The 21,884-nt window shown below is 40.3% G+C and overlaps 1 protein-coding gene across 1 annotated transcript; it reads right to left on the bottom strand.

The window, feature by feature from the left end:
• Positions 1-257: 257 nt before the first annotated feature.
• Positions 258-20,912, bottom strand: nid2b (nidogen 2b (osteonidogen); the record flags this gene model as incomplete). Its single annotated transcript, XM_084092164.1, has 19 exons — positions 258-339; positions 440-546; positions 644-767; positions 1,164-1,321; positions 2,127-2,298; positions 2,694-2,823; positions 2,926-3,095; positions 4,464-4,688; positions 5,431-5,667; positions 5,972-6,094; positions 6,566-6,694; positions 6,856-7,002; positions 7,119-7,343; positions 8,604-8,804; positions 8,905-9,150; positions 9,236-9,639; positions 19,010-19,236; positions 20,191-20,463; positions 20,718-20,912. Coding segments are annotated over 19 exons (3,495 nt in total). The 3' UTR covers positions 258-337.
• Between the last annotated feature and the right edge of the window lie 972 nt (positions 20,913-21,884).

Raw genomic sequence — 21,884 nt, 5'->3', positions numbered from 1 at the left:
TTATTATCAGTAACTAAAACTAATATATTAAATTAAATACAAAAAACAAAAACCTAGAAATATATATATATATATATATATATATATATATATATATATATATAAAAACTACAAAAAGAAATGACAAAAGCACATGGTCAAATTACTAAACTATGAAACTAATTCAAAATATTACTAAAAAACTATATAGATAATACTAAAATAACACTGGGTGGCATTTTCTTAAATGCCAAATCATTTTTCAGTCAATTTTGTTTAGTTTCGTTGTCATTTATTTATTTTCTGACATTTCTGTTACAGAACCAAAAATCCATATAGTCTACATAAGTCTGCAGGTCTCTATAAAAAAAACAAAACAGAAACAAAGTAATCAAGAATTCTGTACTGCTTTCATAATTATTTTTTTCCCCAAAAAAATATATGTTATTTGCATACTTACATAGACACTGTGATGGGATAACTGTAATCCCATACAAGTGTGACTGCTGAATAGGGACATAAGATGTGTTTTTCCTATTGATTTGATCTATCACCAGTATCCCATCTCTGTAAGGACATTCTCATCATGAATACACTGAGCCAGCCAGATCATGTTAATTCAAATCCATAGAGCTGCAAGGATAAGCATGTGTCAGAGACTCACCTCTCCCAGTCAGTGTAGTAAAAGTGGCTGTTATAGATGGCCAGGCTGAATGGATAGTCCAAAGCATCCTGGAACACACGTCTCTGAGTCCCATCTGGAGATATGCACTCCAGTTTCTTTGAGCCTGGGGATTTAGTTGACTTTTATCTTAGTATTGTACTGCATATGATTGTAACACTACAGTCATGTTCAGTGTTGGTTTTGTTTTCACTCTTCTGGATGCCTGAGTTCTTGACATTGTTTGTTTGTTACTATGGTTTCTAATTAGTTACACACCTGTTCTTTGTTTTGTTGATCATCATTTACTGTGTATATAAGCCCATAGTTTTCTCAGTTCTGGGTTCATCGTCGTCAATGTTAAATGTAAAGTTGCTTTATTCATTCTCCATGTTCATTAAAGTCTCTAGTTTCATGCTATTCCTGCATTTTGCTCTTATTTGGGTTTAACTACACATTACTCGTGACAATGCCTTATATATAGCTGATAAAGTCAGATATTATATTTTAAGAAGACTCGTACCTGCATCTGCCCAGCACAGGTGATTTGTGGTGAAGTCCAGTGTCAAGGCATTGGGCAACATGAGACCCACTTGCACCAGGACTTTCCTCGTATGTCCCTCCAATGTTGAGCTCTCAATTTTGGGAGCATCACGGTTCCAGTCGGTCCAATATAAGGTTCTGAATAACACATACAGTAGATTAACACTTTCAAACAAAACAGGTAAGTGAATATATTGATGTTTATTGCAGTAATACATAATGAAGATGTCAATGTAGGCTCATTATTATACAAAATAAATAACATACACTACCATTCAAAAATTTGGGCTCAGTAAGATTTAATTTGAAAGAAATTCAGCGAGGATGCATTAAATTGACCAAAAGTAACAGTAAAGAATTGGTTTATGTTACAAAAGATTTATATGTCAGATAAATACTGTTCCTTTGAACTTTCTATTCATTATAGTATCCTGAAAACAAATGTATTACTGTTTTATTATAATATTATGATATATTATGCAGCATAATTATTCCGTATTCAACATTGATGATGATGAGAAATGTTTCTTGAGCATCAATTAACCATAATAGAAGGATTTCTGATGGATAAGCACAAGAGACTTATTAAACTCTTTTTGACCCACAACTTTTGAATATATTTCTAGTTCAGCCATACAACTCTAGAGGGCGCAGGCTGATAGGTCCATCCCATTTAGTCAGGGAACAGACTCACATAGAGATGGTGAATACACAATTAAGTAGTTTATTTACAAGCTTTAGTGCACAAGGTGAGTATTTCAGAAAATATCAACTGATGAGAAGACGAGGAAGTCCAAGGCTGGGCTGCACCACACACACACACACACACACGTACCCGAATGTTGCAGATTATCAGCCTGTGCCATCTAGAGTTTCATGACAGAACTTTGTATATTAAAAAACATAGACAGCAAATTAAGGATTTTGATTTCATCTCACTGACCCACTCTTAGCATCCACAATGATGGCTCTGGGATTGACCAAATCAGAATCAATCAGCACTTTTCTGTTCCTGCCATCCAGACCAGATGTCTCAATCCTGTCTTTCCCACTGTCCACCCAGAACAGCTTCCTGTGCACAGTGTCCACTGCAATTCCCTCTGGCTGGACCAAGCCTGAAATTTCACATTGTATGATTATGGAATCTGGGAGTCAGTTGCATAAACTGCTGAGACTAGTTTTACAAGTTATTCATAAAGTTATTCATAAAGCAAATAATAAGAAAAAAAAGAAAAAAAGAAAGAAAGTAAATTGGTCTAATTTTTGAATTTCTGAATCCGAAAAGTTAGACTGATTACCCCTTGCTTATACTAGTTGGTCAGACTAATTTTTAAGACTCAGTCTTAACTTAGTGGCTATAGTCTCCATAATAGATGGATGGATGGGTGCATGGATGGATGGATGGATAGATAGATAGATAGATAGATAGATAGATAGATAGATAGATAGATAGATAGATAGATAGATAGATAGATAGATAGATAGATAGATAGATAGATAGATAGATCACCTTGGCTGATAATAGCCTCTGGCTGAGACCCAAATACTAAGACCACTCTGTTAATGGTATGTCGTCCAAAATCTGTCCAATATAACATGTTCTCCTGACAGTCATAGTCCATTCCAATCACAACGGAGTCCTGTAATGATATACAAGCATTATTTTTCACGATTAATTAGAACAAGACAGCAATAGGTTTTGAATTTGGATATAATCACGTATTGTGGTTAATAGGGTCTACCTTTAAGGCCAGTAAAACAGTGGATTTTTCTTGAACTGGGTCTGTTTCATCAAGAGGAATGACTACAATCTGTGAGGCTTGTGCATAAAGGATAGCAGGCCCTGAAGGGGAGGAGCTTATGACAGGATACGTCAATGCATTATTCAATGGGGGGGCATCACCTGAGATACCTGACAGGTAAAAAGAAGAGACATTATAATATGACAATCTAGGGCTACACGATTTGGGGAAAACAAAACATATGGTGACTGAGTGAGACCTGGACACACTGGTGAATGGTGAGATATTTTGCTAAATAAAATGATCCTGACAGAAGAATTGCGCGATAACTTTATTTTTTTTTTTTCGTCTGAATCATCTCAGTGAGCTTTTGTGAGGTTTTACACATGTGCAGTAAGGTGAATTTAGCGTTTTCCAAAAGTTTCTCATCCACACTGAAACGTTGGAAAACGCCTGAAAACGCTAGTGTGGACGGAGAGCACTTTTAAACGAAAACGCCGTTTTCAAATGTATCGGATTAATGTAGACGTAGCTTAAGTCGAGAAGTACTTCAAAAGTGTACAAAGTAACACTGTAAAAAGTGTTTTAACCCCAAAAAATTAATTGAAAAATATTATTAAAAAACACTCACATCAGTTACTTCCATATTTAAAATTGGCAAGGGTCACCCCCTCATGGGAGCAGCCATATTGAAATCCCATGAAACGAATACTGCTCACTTTATCTTAAGCCCTATTCGCACGGGATAAATATTACCTGGTGACCTCTAGTCATTTGTAATAATTGCGGAGGTTGTCTGTGATCTTAATCCCGCGCAAATGTCTGTAGGCCCGAGGCCATGTCTGTAATTTGTAAAGTAAAAATTCCCCCGAAATTGACCTACCATATTTCACCAAACACCAAGGTCCTGTGATAATATTAGTCCCGTGCGAATCGGCATCTCTGTGATTTGGTGGGGGCGTTTATAATAATTTTAAGGTTTTTGTTTCCTGTGCGCATCTTTCGCGAAGAATGGAGGCTGTGTTGGAGTGTTTTGATAGTATTTTGGGTGCTGAGTCATATCGCTATACCCTCACCATACAACTATACAATTTGCAGAAAGAGAAAGCTGAAAATCACCAGAAGAGCAAAAACAAAAATAATGATTAGATGGAGAATGACATGTATAGCAGCATGCGGTAAGGAACATTTTTCTGTTTATGATATATCATACAGCTAGACCTATAATAACAAGACATTTCCTAGCAATAGCCTATTGACATCATATCCGGGAGATAAGTCAGTAAATTCGAGTAAAATCATAGGCTTCGCTTATCCCGTGCGAATGCGCATAATTTCTAAATCACACGAGGTCCCAGATAATACTAATCCAGAGCAAATAGGGCTTTAGTATTCTGCCTGTTTTGTTGAAATTCAGGGCTGTCGCTAGAGGGGAGAAAGGTGGAGATGATTCTAGGGGCTGCCGTCATTTGGGGATCCCCTGCGATTTGGTTTCGCTATTTTTAGCGTAATCAGTCCAAAATAACTTAATTACTCACAGGGGGGCTTTACATCATTGTAGGACCGGGTTCCAATAATTTCCACGCCTTGGTGGTCCACACACCAGCAGAAACTGCTGTTGCCGTAACATTGCACAGGCAGGAAATTCCCGTGAGCGTCACACAGGGGCATGTAGTCCTGAGGGGACGGCTGACCATTATAGTGACTCATGAGTGAAAGCTTCCAGCGCTCGCACACAGTCTCCACACGGGGAACCAGGGCAGCTAAGAGTAAGAGACACAGTACACAGTGTCAGTTTTACTGAGTAATGTTTCTTTTGGAAAACACTGTGAAGACATTTTCCTGAAATTCTTTAATTTATGTGACCATTGACCGCATCCATATATCTTGCCTCAGTGAATGACTATGTGAGCGTTAATTACAGTTAGGCTGTCCCTTGATAATTATATCATATATAGTTGGAAGTGCATACTGCATACTTCTCCCACAACACACATGCAATTCGGCAGTGAGGAACAGGAAATGTGTCCTTGTGTCTTAAATGCCTCAGATTTTTTGGCAACATATTGCAACTTTTTTTTTAACAACCTCAATGTCAGTGAACTGGGATTAGAGCAGAATAAATATCTAAATTAAAAAAAATGCTAGACTCTGTTGAGATTCACCATATGTATGTGAAAAAATAATAATGTTAAAATATAATCTCAAGTTTCTCTGGGGAATGCAAAAGTTTTGCAAGAGTGCGCAAGCATTCAAATATGTTTTTCATAACCATGTCCCTTTAGGAGCTCTGTATCCAATAAATTTAATTCTTTAAAGAATAGAAAGTTAATTAGAACTAGATTTATTTGAAATAGAAACCTTTTTATATACATTAATACTTTTATTCTTGAAATCATGCACATAAACTTCTTTCAAAACGTTTTCCCAAACTTTTAAATATATATCCTAAAATATCAACCTCATCCTAACAGACCGTGAGGGGATGAAACTACAAATCCATACCTGGCTGATCACAGTTGGCATGTACTGTGCCAGGCATTGTCCTGGTACCCACTCTCTCCTGACCTCTACTGTCCACACACCAGCAGTGTCCAGTGGTGCCCAGGCACTGCAGGGGTTTGTACTGCCCTTTCTCATCACACTGAGGAATAAAGGCTTCCAGGCCACGGTACATGCGTAGACTCTCTTGCAGACTGTCTCTGTGTTGCTGGCACACAGTTAATGAGGGTTTGGGCTTCTCTAGTGTAGAAATAAACATAGGACCAAAGAACATGTATGGGAATTCAGTACATGCAATGATGTGATTAATCGAAGTCCTGGAACAAGATGTTGTTCCGGGAACATGTTCTATTTGTTTTCAACCACATCATGAATGATTAAACAACGCATTTGTTTTCGATTGGTTCATAAAGCGACAATGAACATAATATTTGACTTGATTTGTTTGCTGGACTTCTTCTGTGTTATAAGCAAAGAGAACAGTCTGTTACTGAGCTGACAGGGGAGGAAGCATTGTGTGTTTCTTGATAAATGTGTGGTTTACGTGGTGGCTGGCAGAGAAAGCCGTCGCCCTTGTATTCAGGCCAACACTGGCAGTGGAACGAGCCCTGGGTGTTGGAGCAGGAAGCAAACGGATGACAGAGCTGCAGAAAACACTCGTTGATATCTGCAAAAGAAGAGAATGATGGGCCTCGATGATTGCTGCTAATGATGATTAACTGCTGATTTTTGGAACAGCACCCTTTCTAGCATTTTTCTTAACCCATCATTGACAGAATTTTCCATTATAACACTTCTCCGGCAATATGCGATAGGGGTTGCATAAGAGTACAGGATCTCCAGATCAAAACACAGGTGTTTAAGGCTGTTTAGACAGCCAGCAAAAATCTTTTTTTTTAATATATATATACAGATTTTGTCCAGATGGGTTTTCAAAAGTCTGGACAGAAGAACAAAACAAAAAACAGCAACATAAATCAGATTTTTTTCCAAATCTGATTCAAACCACATTTGGAGGCGGTATGAATTATGATTGCAATCAGATTTTTACAGATGTGTCTCAGCCTGGATGATCTGGCCGCTCAAATGCGACACACAACACCGAAATTCTCATACTTACAAAACGCAGAACACTTACCCACACACACATGCAAATCGAGGTCAAACTCATAGCCAGGTTCACAGTGGCAGTGATGTCCACCCGGCATGTTCACACACTCAGAGTGAGGACCACAGGAACTGAGCCCATCAGCACACTCATCTACATCTGGATCACAGATTCAAAACCCAAGAGAGCCATTCAGCACTTTAACTAGGCAGTCATTTATTAAAGGCATCAGAAGATGACACAGTCTCTAAGGGAAATAGAGATTAAGCATTTGGCTCAATGTCAAAATATAACAAAGATGAACACTGAAATATCTGTACCATAGCAGTTGCGTCCATCCCCCTGAAAGCCCATGGCACACTGACAGTGGTACTGAATGCCGTCCCCTGGCAGACAGAGGGCCATGGGGTCACAATGGTGCTTCCCAGTTGAACAGGGGTTCAACTCCACAAGCCCAGGGAGCTCACCTGATAACATACAGATAAAGAAATCTTCAAAGTCCTCAACAAGATCCAAAATTATGTAAAAAAGAACTAAGAATGACCCACATTGTAGAATGGTTTGGTTAACAGTATGTTCTAACCTCCTACAGGTCCCACTTGGTTGATTATGGCATATCTAAGGGTGGTTCCTTCTGTGAACGTGACCATCAGATGCTCCACATTCACCTGCTGAAAATCCGGTATGGTCCATGGGCCATGCTCACAGTTACGGAAACTTACATTCTGGTGTAGCCGGTAAGAGAACGCCTCGGATCCACCATTTTCTGACACCACCATGTACTCTTGTAGTGATGATGATGTCACAACTGAGCCAGAAACAAAATACATATCCCATAATGCTCAAGAAAACATATTAAAACACTAACTTTAGACTTGAGTGGCTTATTGCTTTTAAAACATGCGACAGCTCTATGATAAAAGACACAAATGTCCAATAAAGAGTTACATTTGTTAATTATTAATCATTATTGGAATAAACAATTCTTCAGGTAATATAAGAGAATATCTGATGTATAAGAATTCAATAATTTGATGGGCCAAGGGGTGGTGTTGTTTAGTCCAAAAGAATTGACATTTCAATTATTTTGGACAAAAAATGACATTTTACTGTTTTGCTGTGTATCCGTCACAGTTTTGTTCAGTTAGTTCCATTTTCATTGACATTTAGTTTGTTTTTTCAGTCACATGTTCTCCTTTGTCTTAGTTTCCCGCCAATCATTAGTTTCACTGATTAATCATCACAGCTGCTTATCATTTAGTTCATTATCTGTCTATTTAAGTTCCTCTGTTTGTATCACTCATTGCATAACACGCTGTTTCGTATTGTTGGATCGTTGTTTGCTTTTCTATTCAGAGTTATTTAATCGAACTTAGACTTCCCATAAGTCATAACTGACTTTTCTCAATTAACATTATTTGTAATTATGTTTTTTTTTCTCGTAATTTCTACATTTATGTGATAATTAGGACTTTTTATCTCAAAATTATGACTTAATGTGTCATTATTTCGAATTTATGAGATAAAGTCATAATTATGACAGAAAATCTAAATTATGAGATAAATCATAACTAAATATAAACAAATATTTTATGTTATAATTATGACATCTCATAATTTTACCTTAATGTCATGGTTATTTATCATAATTTTGACTTTTTATCGCATAGTGACATTAGTCAGTATATCATAATTTCACATTTCAGTTTTCTGTTTGTGTAATAATTATGACTTTATATGTTATAATTATCACTTGCCAAATTATTATTTTTTCTTATGTGGCAGAAATGGGCTTCCATACTCCCTATTTCTGTTTTAAGTTCCAGATTGTCAGTCTGTGCGTTACTGTTGGGGATTTATTGGTTTTTAAGTGAACTTACAGGTTTGGAACTATTTTTTTTTGGTGGAGCACAAATAGACAAAGTGATCGGCGATATGGAGTTTAAAACGTATGTTAGTATAAACTTCTTGTTTATTGAACTGTTTTTTTAAAAACAATATCACACTTAAAATCATGTGGAATTACTGAACCCTAGTCATACCCTCCAAGATTGCTTACAGGAATTACCTGATTGGTTGTATTGGTAGGTCTCTTTATATGGCAGAATATGAACTTTAGCACCACTGGGAATGGTAGGTAAATCTCCATTGATCCTTATGTTAAACGTCAAGTGGTTGAATGAATCCAGTCCTTTAGCCTCTTGAATAATGGTAACACGCTGGCCTTGTGGGCTGAAAACCAGTTCGGCCCAATGAAAAAATTCAGCACCTGAAGAAAATATGTTTTTCTTCAGTAGTGTGACATGACAACTGTAAAAATATTATGTAATGGAGCTTCAGATTAGAAAAAAACAAACAAACAATAATACCAGTTATGCTGAAGCCATTTGGATGGTTTTGGAGCTCAAGAGCAAACAGCCAGCCAAATATGGAGACCAGCGGGCTCACAACCATCAGAGCCCAACCTGCCTGAGCTGGGACAGGACTAATGGAGATGTACACGCGTCCTTCTCCCACCACAGCAAAGCCATGGATGTCCACATTGTTTAGCTGAGCTTTAGTGTCTCCGACAGAAACACTTCCACTCAGCTTTCCACTTAAAGGCTGAGAAATACCTGTAAAAACAGTCGTATCTTCCACTTTTGTATAGATGGTATCATAGTCATAAGAAATTATATGAAAAGAACATACTAAACTCACCCATGGGTAAACATTGTCTGCCACTCCCATAGTAACCAGAACGACAATGACAGCATGGACCAGTTGCATAGTCTGTGCAGTAACCATCCTGGGAGCAGAATTTCAAGTGCATGCCACACATTTTGGTTCCATTATTTGAACTAGTGTGTAGTAGTTCTTGGTTTGGTTTTAATGGCTGTTGAACCAGTGAAGCTGAGGTGTCCATTTGGGCCTCAGAAGTAGATTTATCTGCAGCTGTGTTTGATTCTTCTGTAATGTAGAAATCTTCATCTGTGGTGTTGCGCAAGCTACCAAAACCCAGAGAATCAGACTTGGAGATTGAAGCAGGAACTACCTTCTGGAATGGGAAGCGGCTGGTTCCGATGTGGAAAATCCACAGTCCATTTAACCCGGTGTTCCCTGCCCTGAGAGTTGCATAGATAATTTACCATAAGGTTCAGTTTGTTAACACTGTTGCACCGTTAGCATGAGTTAACAATGAACAGTTCTCTTACAGCATGTATGGTAACACTTTACAGTAAGGTCTCATTTGTTAACAGCTAATGCATTAAAGGGGACCTATTATGCCCTTTTTCAAAGTCTTGATTTTGTTTTTGCTGTCTACTAGAATAGGTTTTCATGCCTGAATGTTAAAAAAAACGTCTCAGGTTACGACTGTAACCCAAGTTCCCTGAGAAGGGAACGAGACGCTGCGTCGAAGACGCCTTGGGAACGCCTCCACGTGATTAAATCTGAAGGACATATATCAACTAGTCCAATGGAAAGAATGAACGTCACAGGTGGGTGACGTCATGACCAGGAAAGGATAAAAGCACATCCTGTGCAACCGGCGTTAGCTTCGAGAGCCGAAGCAAAGTCAATCACAGGGATGCAGGAAGTATGGCAGGGCGACGTAGCTTCTCGTTCCCTTCTCAGGGAACCAGGGTTACAGTCGTAACCGGAGACATTCCCTTTCGAGGGAACTTGCGCTGCCTCTATAACGCCTTGGGAACGAGAATACTCAATACGCCATACTTACAATTGCCTGTATGTGAAACTGTCGGCAATCTAAGTATAAAGCACCTGAGACCCTGGGGCAGCGTCCAAGTTCAGGCTATAAAACCTCACAAATGTGAGCGGCGAGGACCACCCTGCCGCATCAAAAACCCCTGGCTTTAGAGGCCGCCATACTCCTAGTAGAATGAGCTCTGACCACCAAAGGGCACGGCTGGCCAGAGGACTCATAGGCAAGAGAGATAGTAGCAACTATCCACTTGCTGAATGTCTGCTTAGAGGCTGGAAGACCCGTCTTAGGTGATCCAAAGCAGACAAACAACTGATATGATTTTCTCCACGGGACACCCCTGTGGACATAAGTATCCAGTGCTCGCACTGGACACAAGATATTCAGTTTTTCCTGGTCCGAAGAAGCAAACGGAGGAGGACAGAAAGCCTGCAGCACCATAGGCCTCGGAATATTGGTCGGCACCTTAGGGATGTATCCCTGTTTAGGGTATAAGAATGCCTTGACCATCCCGGGTGCAAACTCAAAGCAGGTGGGAAAAACCGAAAGGGCCTGAAGGTCTCCGACTCTTTTGAGGGACGAAATAGCTAGAAGAAAGATGGTCTTGAATGTCAGAAATTTTTCTTAAACTGACTCTAGGGGCTCGAAAGGAGCACCTGACAGGCCTTCCAAAACTATCAAGGTGCCATGAAGGAAACTTATGATCAGGGTGTCTCGACCCAATGATGTACTACATCAGTGGTTCTCAACCTTTTTTGGGCCAGCGGCCCCTATCCAATATCCAAATCCCTGAACGCCCCCCACCCCCAAACTAATGAGCGACCAGGAACGAGTGAGAGTTAATAGATGAAATAAGTGCAAAATTGTCTTTTATTAATACAATTGAACTATACTCCACAGTGATTCATCCAAAAAACAAGTTATAAACTGATCTCATTAAAATACGTCTCTATAGCACGCATTGTGTTTATCGTGCAATTTATATGTGAAAATTATTTTTTACGTGCATATGATACGCAGGTTGCACATAGCAATACCAGTGTTTCTCAAAGGATTTTGGTAAATCTGTGTTGAGTGGACCTCGGGCCTTCTAGGGGGGTTCGGGGGCATGCCCCCCCGTAAGAAAATTTTGTGCATTTTCATGTTAAATTCATCAATCTGGTGCACTTTGAGAGTTCAAAATTAAAAGTGCCAACCCATATTCAATGTGCAAATTAAACAAAGAAAAATTCAAACCTCTTTTAGTTGTGTCTGTCTACATTACACTACTACATAATAATAGTTATAATATTAATCCTATGACAGTAATAGCCATATATTGTAAAACAAATGCACTGAAAAATAAAGGATGGTCATTAAAGCGGTAATGTTTGCACTTAGGTTTTATTACGCATTTAGGAGAGTATTGCAAAAAGCTGCTTACATTAACCTTACTTTCGAAAAATAAATAAATACAATCATGATTTTTCATGAAAAATTATGTTAGAATTGTAGGCCTAAAATATCTTGGTATCAGCTTGTTTTCATCAATGGTATAATTAATACAATTACAATTAATTTGGTTTGTTGTGATTCATTTGTTTTCATAATCAGTAAAAAAAAGAAATCTTCTAACAAGATTAAACACATATGAACAATTAAATTATTATTATATTATTAATTATTTTTATATCTTGAAACTACCCAAGCAGCGTTTCGTGCTCAGATGTGACGGCAGAATGAATACATTACCAAAATGTGATTGCAGAAATATATTTAAATTATCCATCAAATTGTCATTTTCTCCTTACTGTCTTGCCAGTTAACAATAATGCCTGACCAGTAAATTACTTGGTGAACAAAGAAAACATTATGGCATTAGGGATTTGAATTAGTTAATGCCTAAAAATGTAAAAGTTTTACCTTATAAATAGAATATTTTAATTAATTTTAAAATTCGTCGCCAGAGTGAATGGGAACATGATTTATTGAAAATATTTGAAAAAAATATAAGTGTTTCTTAAGTCAATACGTTTTAATGGCTTGTCAACTTTCCATTCCTCCGCTGCGTGATTCTCGGCACCACCGGATTGTTGTCAGCGCGAAACACATTTTTGAGCTCGTGAATGCTGATTCTTGTCAGCGCTGGATTCTAGCCAGTGCTTGAGCGCTGGTCTAAGACTGGAAAAATAATAGAGTCGTTGCAAAAGTAACGATAGGCTACATGTCGCTTTAAACTGGAAGATTTTAGAATGTTAGGCATTCTAAACTTTTGAATAAGAAATAATATCAAGTCGTCAAAATACAACTCGTCAAAACTCCGCGAATCACTACAAGCGCGCGCGGTGAGAACACTCATTTAAACAGCATATACACAACTTGACTGCACATTATATTTTTGACATTATTGATACTGCTTTCAATCATAATGCAATAGAAATGAACACAAAAAACCTGCCTAGTGCCTACCTACAACACTGACGGTGGACTTGCGGTCAGGAGTAGAGTGGCTGCACGAATGTTTTTTTTTTTGTTGTTGTTTTTGAGCGCTGCTGAGGTATTCTTTCACGCGCACCATAGATGCGCGTGCACACACAATATGATATCACACTCTGCGCATATGTTTTACAACATAATTTAACAAAAACATAGTCCTAACACTTTTTAAATAGCCCACTTAAAGTGTTTATTACAACTAAATTACTAAATGCTTAAAATGAATAAAAGTAAATGAACAAAAATTTGCGTTACATATTTAAACTCGTAAACGCCCCCCATTAAGACCTGAACGCCCCCCTTTCAAAAATCTTGCTTCCAACGCCCCCCGTTGTTCTCTGAACGCCCCCGTTGAGAACCACTATACTACATGTACCCACCGGGGCATGGAAAGCCGCAATGGCCGCTACGTAGACTTTTGAGGTGGATGGGCATAAACCTGATGCAAAGTGATCTTGTAGAAACTCGAGTACTGTACTACTGTAACTGAACAGTTAACTGGATCCCTCTGATGCTGGTGACACCAAGAAGTGAACACTCTCCACTTTAGTGCATATAATTTCCTCGTAGATGGAGCTCTGGAGCTTAGGATGGTCTCAACAATCTCAGTTAAGTGACCACTCTCTATGAGTTGGGCCCCCTCAGAGGCCAAACCCATAGTTTCCAAATCTATGGCCGGGGGTGAAATATTGTGCCCTCTGCCTGAGACAGAAGGTCTCTCCTGATCGGGATCTCCAAGGGAGGGCCATCGAGGAGATGAATTAGGTCCGCAAAACAAATTCGACTCGGCCAGCATGGTGCTACTAGCAGTAGACTGTCCTGGCTGACTCTCTACAGAACTCCTGGGAGCAGAGCAACAGGGGGAAATGCGTACAGACGTAGCCTCGGCCACGTCTGCACCATAGTGTCCAGCCCCCCATGAGTGAGGGAAAACCATAATGGACAGTGCGTTGTGTACTGAGACGCGAACAGATCCACTTCTGCTTGGCCGTAAGCTTCCCATATTTGCTCCACCACCTCGGGGTGGTCTCTCCAATCCCATGGCCTCAGCCCCTGCCTCGACAGGATGTCTGCTCCTATATTCTGCCCCCCTGGGATATACACTGCACTCAGAGAGAGTATTTTCCCTAGGGACCACAGGAGGATGCAGAGTGGACGCGAACACAGACCCCCCCTGACAATTTATGTAAGAGACCACCGATGTGTTGTCTGTACGGACAAGCATATGATGGCCCCTCAGGTCTGGGAGGAAATTTCTCAACGCCTTGAAGACATCTCCAGGCAGATTATGTGCCAAGAGAGATGATGACTCCTCCACAGACCCTGAGCTGAGCGGCACTTCCATTACCGCTCCCCAGCTGGTGAGGGAAGCATTTGTTGAGATAGCAACTCGATGACAAAGAGCTCCCAACACCAGACCCTGGGACAGGAACAAATGTTTCCTCCATATAACCAAGGCGCAGATACTCCGCCTCGTGATCTTGATCGTATGAAGTGGATTTCCCCTCGGGGAAAACCCTCTGGTCCTCAGCCACCACTGCAAGGGTCTCATGTACAGTAGGCCAAAGGGTATCATATTGGATGCTGCTGCCATTAGGCCTGTTTCACAGTGCGTGACGGGCCTAGCTTCAACTCTTTTGTGGCTGTGAGGATAGCAGCTACACAAACGGGCGATAGTGTGGCTCGCATCGTGACTGAATCCCATATCACACCAAGGAAAGTGGTTCTCTGTAGTAAAGAAAGCACACTCTTCTTGGCATTGAGTCTCAACCCCAATTTCTTCATGTGAGCGAGGATGACATCTCAATGCCGAACTGCTAACTGCTCTGATTCTGCCAGAATCAGCCAGTCGTCGATATAGTTTAGAATGCATATGCCCTGCAGCCTGAGCGGGGCCAGAGCTGCATCTACGCACTTCGTGAATGTGTGGGGTGATAGAGCTAGACCGAATGGAAGCACCCGATATTGATATTCTTTGCTCCCGAAAGAAAACCTCAGGAACCTCCTGTGTCGAGGGAGGATGGAGACATGGAAGTAAGTGTCCTTTAGATCTATCGTGACAAACCAGTCCTTGGATCTGATCTGAGTCACGATCTGTTTGAGTGTGAGCATCTTGAACTTGAGTTTCTTGACTGCACGATTCAACAGACGGCAATATAAAATGGGATGCAACCCTCCCATCCTTTTTTGGAACAATAAAGTAGAGGCTGCAAATCCCCGATTCTCTGTCGGACAAGTACACCTGCTCTATAGCTCCCTTCACTTATAGAGACTCTACTTCTTGCTCCATAACCAGAGCCTGCTCGGGATGTACTAACGTGAGTAGCACCCTGTTGTAATGAGGTGGAGGAGAACCAAACTGTATTCTGTAACCTTTCTCTATTATCTGCAGGACCCATGGAGATATATTCGGCAGATTCTTCCACTCTGTCAGAAAATCTACTAAGGGTATCAGTCTCTCGAGACTGGCCTCTGGTGTTACTGTAACAGCCACTTTGGTGACCTGAAGCATCCTGGCAGAAAACAACTGAACTGACTGTTTTTGAACCCCCCTCAGAGGGCGTGAGTCTGACGCAACGTCGAGTTGACACTGAGCCAAGAGCTCGCTGGAGACCGTTGCTCCCCGAGGTACCAAGGGTGGTGGGGTTGGCAGAACGGTCCCCTGAGGACCCCGAAGTGGAATGGCCACGTATGCTGAGGTGAACACCACTCCACTCCGGTTAGGGCCGTCCTCAACGGTCTGACGCATGTGTTGTCAGGACCGCTTATGAGCCGAAGCCTTCTTAGGCATAAGAACAGTCCTCAGATCCGGCTTTGGCTTAGAAGATTTCGGCTGAGAGTGTCGGCTCGGCCCCCATGACTTATTAGGAGGGGCACGAGATGCGACACTCTCTTTCCATTGTGTGTGAAATGAGGAGCTCGGCTGGGGATGCTCACGCCCAGCATCCCCAGGGGGCTGGACCCGGCGAGGGAGAAATTTCTTAAAAGCCTCTGATTGTTTTTTAGTTTCTTGAAATCTCTCGACAACTGAATTTACTGAGTCGCCAAAGAGACCAGTAGGAGATATTGGAGCATCAAACAGAAAAGCCCGATCTTTCTCTTTTATCCCTGCTAAATTCAACCAGAGGTGCCTCTCAGTAGCTATGAGGGCTGCCATAGACCACCCAATAGCACGAGCGGTCTCCTTCGTAGCCCTGAGAGTTTGATCTGTGGCCCGACGAAGTTCTCGAATTTCGCCGGGACCCACACCCTCACTTTTGTCCAGATCCCCCAACAGGTCTGCCTGATAGGCTTGAAGCACTGCCATAGTGTGAAGACAGGCTCCAGCTTCACCTGCTGCCGTATAAGCTTTGCCCACTAAATTAAATGTAAAGTTTAATGGGTAGCACGGGAGCCTTCAGGGACGATGCTGAACCGGGAGACAGATAGCTCGCGAGCGTTTGTTCAGCCCGGGGCATCGACCCATAACCATGTTCCTTCAGTCCCCTTATATCTAAAAATGTATGCACCTGGGGACTAAAGAGACGGGAAGAATAAGGTCTATTCCACGATCTACATAGCTCACTAAGTAGATCGGGAAAAAATGGAAGGCCCCGTGATGGAGATGATAAATTGGAAGTTAAAAAGTGCTCATCTAACTTGCTTTTGGGACGAGCACATTTTCTCTCGGCTGGCCACTAAATTTTTTATTTATCTACAGCATGAGTTATCACTTCCACAAGCTCCTCATATGCTGGGGAATTAGATGGTGAATCCTCTTCCCGTGTGTTTGTGTCACTTTCTCCAATGCTCAGTATATCTACATCCTCAGAGCTAGAGCACCGAAGCATTGGGCTCTCTCCCCGGGCGGAAGTAGCCGCAGGGCGGGCTTCCGACACTGGCAAGATAGCACTGCATCCCCCTGGTAAGGGAGGAGATAAGGCAGAGCCCATCTCCAACCCTGCCGAGAGATCCATTTGCGAACCCCAGGAATGCATTCTCCGTGCTGCCTCCGTGCCATGCTCCACTCCCAAACAGATTACACAAAGTTTGTGTGTATCCCAACCTGTCAGGAAACGAGGGCAGGGTGAAGCACACGACTTGAATAACTGTTTCGCCATAATGTTGTGACAGACAAACGATAAATACTACAGACAGGTTTGACACAGGTTTTGCTGAGGCACAAAAGCTAACGCCGGTTGCATCGGATGTGCTTTTATCCTTTCCTGGTCATGACGTCATCCACCCGTGACGTTCACTCTTTCCATTGGACTAGTTGACATACGTGCTTCAGACGTAATCACGCGGAGGCTTTCCCAAGGCCTTCATCGACGCAGTGCGAGTTATTTTTTTACGTTACATTGTTGCAGCACCTTTCTTCCCAGTCTTTCTCTGTTTAGTTCCTGTCTCTATGAAACCCCTTCCTCTGAAAAGCATAATGTGTTGTGATTAGTCAACTGTTTCACGCGTGTTTTGAAAATGTCACGCCCAGTGCTTGAAGTGGAAAAACTCTCTTGTGCACCAGCTGGCAGTAGTGGTTCTGGCTTATGTTGCGTTCATATGCATCGTAATTACCGTAGTCTCAAGATGACAACACATGGCGTTATATTCGGAGCTGTCCAATAAGATGGGTCCCCGAGTGCACAGGAAAGTTGGAGCATGCAACACAATTATCTGAGGGAAATCAGAGCCAATTCATAAGAAAACACTGTAAATTTGAGAGCGTGCGTCCAGTTTTTTTGTGAAAACTAACTTTGCCTTTAAGCTAAGAGATTCTCGTTTATGTATTATGGTGCATGCCCACTGGCGCAGAGCGAGCAGGGCAGAGCGAGTGTTTTCAATTCTTTCCTATGGAAGTTAAGCTTCACGCTCGTGCGGTGCATTGTGGGATTGACAGCGGACTTGAGAAAGTGTTGTGAGCAGCCAAGAGCATCAATTCTAGACTTTATGCAAATATCAAGCGAAAAATGCGGTTGCATGGCAAGCTGTCTTGAGAGTTTAAAAATGAGTGCGTTTAGAAAATATAACAGCTTTGCAGCTGTTATATATATATATACACACACAGTATATATATATATATATATATATATATATATATATATATATATATATATATACAGTATATATACACACACACACATATATGTATGTGTGTGTGTGTGTGTGTGTGTTAAATGTTCCAGTTTAGATGCTTTCATTGTGATTTTACTGGCTGGGTTTACAGAAGTTTATAAAATTGACAAGATGACTTTACTTGGGAACAAATCAAAGCTTGCTCATTTCCAAATGTAATTGCATGCATCTCTGATGATTATATTGCACATGTTGAAAAAACAAACATAGATTAAACACACTCGCTACAGACGCACCCCAAAGCGGAGGCGTTGTTGCCAGAGTTTTGTACGTTACGGGTAGAAAACTCAAGATTACAATGGAGGCAATGGAGGTTTCAGGGAGTTCAGAAACAGTGCACACTGATAGAGAACAACTCCCTTTGGAGTGGCTTTGTGCTTTGTAACTTTGCAGACCTTTTTCATTTTAATAATGTATTAGTAAATGTGGAAATGAACATTACATAAGATAAATAATGCTGCAGAAGTATTTTTCATTGTTAGTTCATGTTTAGCTCACTTTAACAGAGTTAACTTAGTTTAAACATTTTTTTTAAAGTAAAGCATTAAAGTAAAGTAAAGTAAAGTAAAGTAAAGTAAAGCAAAAAACTTAAAGTAAAGCATTTACAACATTTATCACTCTAGGTCAGGGATGGGCAACTTCGGTCCTGGAGGGCCACTGTCCTACAGAGTTTAGCTTCAACCCTAATCAAACACACCTGAACAAGCTAATCACTGTCCTACGAGCTAAACTCTGTAGGACAGTGGCCCTACAGCACCGAAGTTGCCCATCCCTGCTCTAGTTTAATGTTAATTACTACTATTTTTTTTTTTGTTTACATTTAGTGTAGTCAATAACATAGTGTCCATAATGAAGAAAAGTATACGTTTAAAATGACTGTGAAAAACTTTTAAAATATTTTAAAATATCATAAAGTTTGGGAGAATTGCACCACATGACATTTTACAACCTGAAGTAACCTTAATTGCCATGTTTAAATAATTTTACATCAGAAATGTTGTAACTGATTCATAAATTTTAGATGTTGTATCATGTTTTATACTTTAGTGTATTATCAGTTCAAATGAATTAACAATAAGCAAAAATAAATAAACATATAATGCAGCATTAAATATGTAATGTTAATGAATTGCAGAGATACTTGAAATGGATAAAATAATAAAAAAAAGGTTTCATGCACTCACTTTTGGAGGTTATTGGTTGTCTCATCAGAGCCAATCAGACTGTAGAACAGCTCTTCTGTGGTAGACCTATCACCTCTACTAAAACCAACTTGAAGTTTAGCATGTCCTTTTGACATGTTAGTATAATTGTGACTGATATTTAGCATCTGCTGCTCATCCTCAGGATACAGGAACAAGGCATATGTATCTGATTTATTACCAGCCAACACAACCTGGAAACTGGTTACCTGCATGCAGGTCAGAACAACATAGTTAATATTGATATTAATAGCATTACAAAATCAAAACATTACTTTCTTTGAAACATTTAGGTAAAAGGCGGTAACACTTTATTTTACTGTTTCCTTGTTACATGTATGTGGCGAGCAGGACGAGGACGAGGCCGAGGGCCGTGAGAGAGTGGCACGAGGCCGGTGGCGTGATTACTGATGAGCGACGCACCGATCTCGTATCTCTCACGGAGGAGCGGAAGCATAAAGGAGGAGCGACGACAGTGAAGACCGAGAGAGGACAGGCCTGGACTTTTGTTGTGGCTTTTATGTTTTATTATGTGAAAGCAGTTGTCCGTGAGGGGCTGCTGTCTTTTACTTTCGTTTTGTTGTTGATTTATTTTATGTCATTAAAGTCTTTAAATGTTCGCCGGTTCCCTCCTCCTTCTTCCCAGGTTTCGGCACCAGTGTAACGCAGTTCGTTGTTATGGGAAGAAGGAGGCAGGAACCGGCGAAGATTTAAAGTATAACTATAAATATAAATAACTATAAATGATGCATAATTACATGCAACTAACCCTAAATTAAACCCCAGATCCTAACCCTAACCCTATAGTAAGTACATGTAGTTAATTATTATTACACAGTACGTAAATGCATAAATACACTGTAACATGGACACATTAAAATAAAGGGTTACACTTTATTTTAAGGTGTCATTATTCCAGTGTAATTATATGTTTAAGTATTGAGTAATAATAATTAACTATAGGGTTAGGGTAGGATTAGGTTTTGGTTGAGGGTTAATTTAATCTAATTATGCATAATTTACTGTTATTATACGGTATAACATGTAACATATGTAACAAGAACACTGTATAATAAAGTGTTACCAAATAAAGTGTAACCAAAAAGGCATGATGAAGGAATACAAAAGAATGTTACACAATGTAAAAATGGTGACTGGAGTAGCCTGTCCTCTTCACATGCAACGTTGTCCCATGTGGCGATGACCGTGTGGCTGGACTTAAATGTAGAACCGAAACCACTCTGCACCATTTCAGAAGCCCAGTTTAATACATCCAATGATTCCTCCACACGGTAAAACACAGATCCTTTCCCATGTCCTGAACTAATGTCTGTCAGGAAAGGTGCTATGGCTGAGAAGCTCAGAGGAAACATGGTTCTTAAATACTGACTCTCTTCAGGAGGAAGCTGAAGGGACAAGAAGCCATTTGTGGCAACCTGAGGAATGGAGAAGATCCCTTTGTGACAACTCAAGACTTTTCATATTGTAATTTGGATGCATTTTAATATTTTTGCTCATGATTTTGTATGACAACAATAGCAATTCAATTAATTGTTAAACTTCAGACTCCACATGCTCAATATATCTGGTTGAATATGCAAAATTCATGCTAAAATAATGGGGAAATAAAACTTTTCTTTTTTTTTTTTTTAGAATGTAATGGCAATGAAAAAAAAATAGTGTGGCTTACATAAAGAACGTTGAACTGCACATTGTAGAGCTGTAATGGCTTTTTTAGCGTCAGGGCTTCAGACAGTTCATCATCACCTTCTTGAAGAACTGAATCGCCTTCAGATAATCCAAAAGGGAAAAGTGCGTCCTTTTGAATTGCATTCATGAAATAAACATTTGTAAAAAGTAAAGCAAATACCCAGCAGTTCTTCATTTCGAGACGAAGCAGCTTCGATCTGGAGCACTTGAATATAATTGTCCCAGAAGAAGTTCATGAGATGTGACCATGTGGTGATTTAAAATGAAAGGATGCCTCAACCACAAACCACATAGTTACCAAAATGTCTATGGGAGGGTTTTAGTAGGCGAGTACAAAGCATCATCCAATGCTCATATGTGGTTGAATAGAACAGAATGGATAAAATAATAAAGAGGTTTCTTGCACTTACTTATGGAGAATAGAAAATGATTTTTGCAAACAGACACCTGCTTCAAGAAATGTGTATTTTAAATATTAAATATAAAATATAGCTGCGAGCAGCGTTTGCGGGCCCAAGCCGGTGGCACCGCCACCCTGGTGCCTTTAGTTACACTAAAGTCCATATGTATATATGCCAGTTGGTGGCGCTATAACTTTGACTCACAATAGTTACATCCATCTGATCGGCCTCTTACCACGAACACACTGCTGAAGTTTCATCAAGATCAGTTAACGTATGCAGAAGTTATATTACGTGTTTCTCTTTTCTCGCCATTGTTTCCTCGCCACGGCCAAACCGTTCGAGATATCAAAAATCCGTCCGGAATTTATCATCCTCAATGTCTTGACTTCATGCTGACCGAGTTTGGAGGCGATTGGATGAATTCTCTAGGATGAGTACATCAAATTCCACAGCATGCGTTTTTCAAACAACCCATAATAGTTTGGGTTGTTTGACTTCCTGTTGGGCGGAGCTAATAACTTAGAGTGCGGAAGTTCGGCCCGATGAGATCTATATGTGTACCGAGTTTCATATTACAGTTTTTCTCGATTGTTTACACACATTTTCTGAAAGCATGCCTCATATTCTCAGAACTCTACTGTTACGGTTGTGATGCTTTTGTTGTTGTTCCTGCTGTCTCCTTCTCCTTAGGATTGGTCCTGGACTTAATGAGAAGCCGTTGGTGGTTGGACCAGAGAAAGAGG

The sequence above is a fragment of the Abramis brama genome (assembly GCF_963993115.1).
Source record: "Abramis brama genome assembly, chromosome: 18".
Lineage (NCBI taxonomy): Eukaryota > Metazoa > Chordata > Actinopteri > Cypriniformes > Leuciscidae > Abramis > Abramis brama.
Note: the sequence above shows the minus strand (reverse complement) of the source record. Positions and strands in the feature narration are given on the sequence as shown.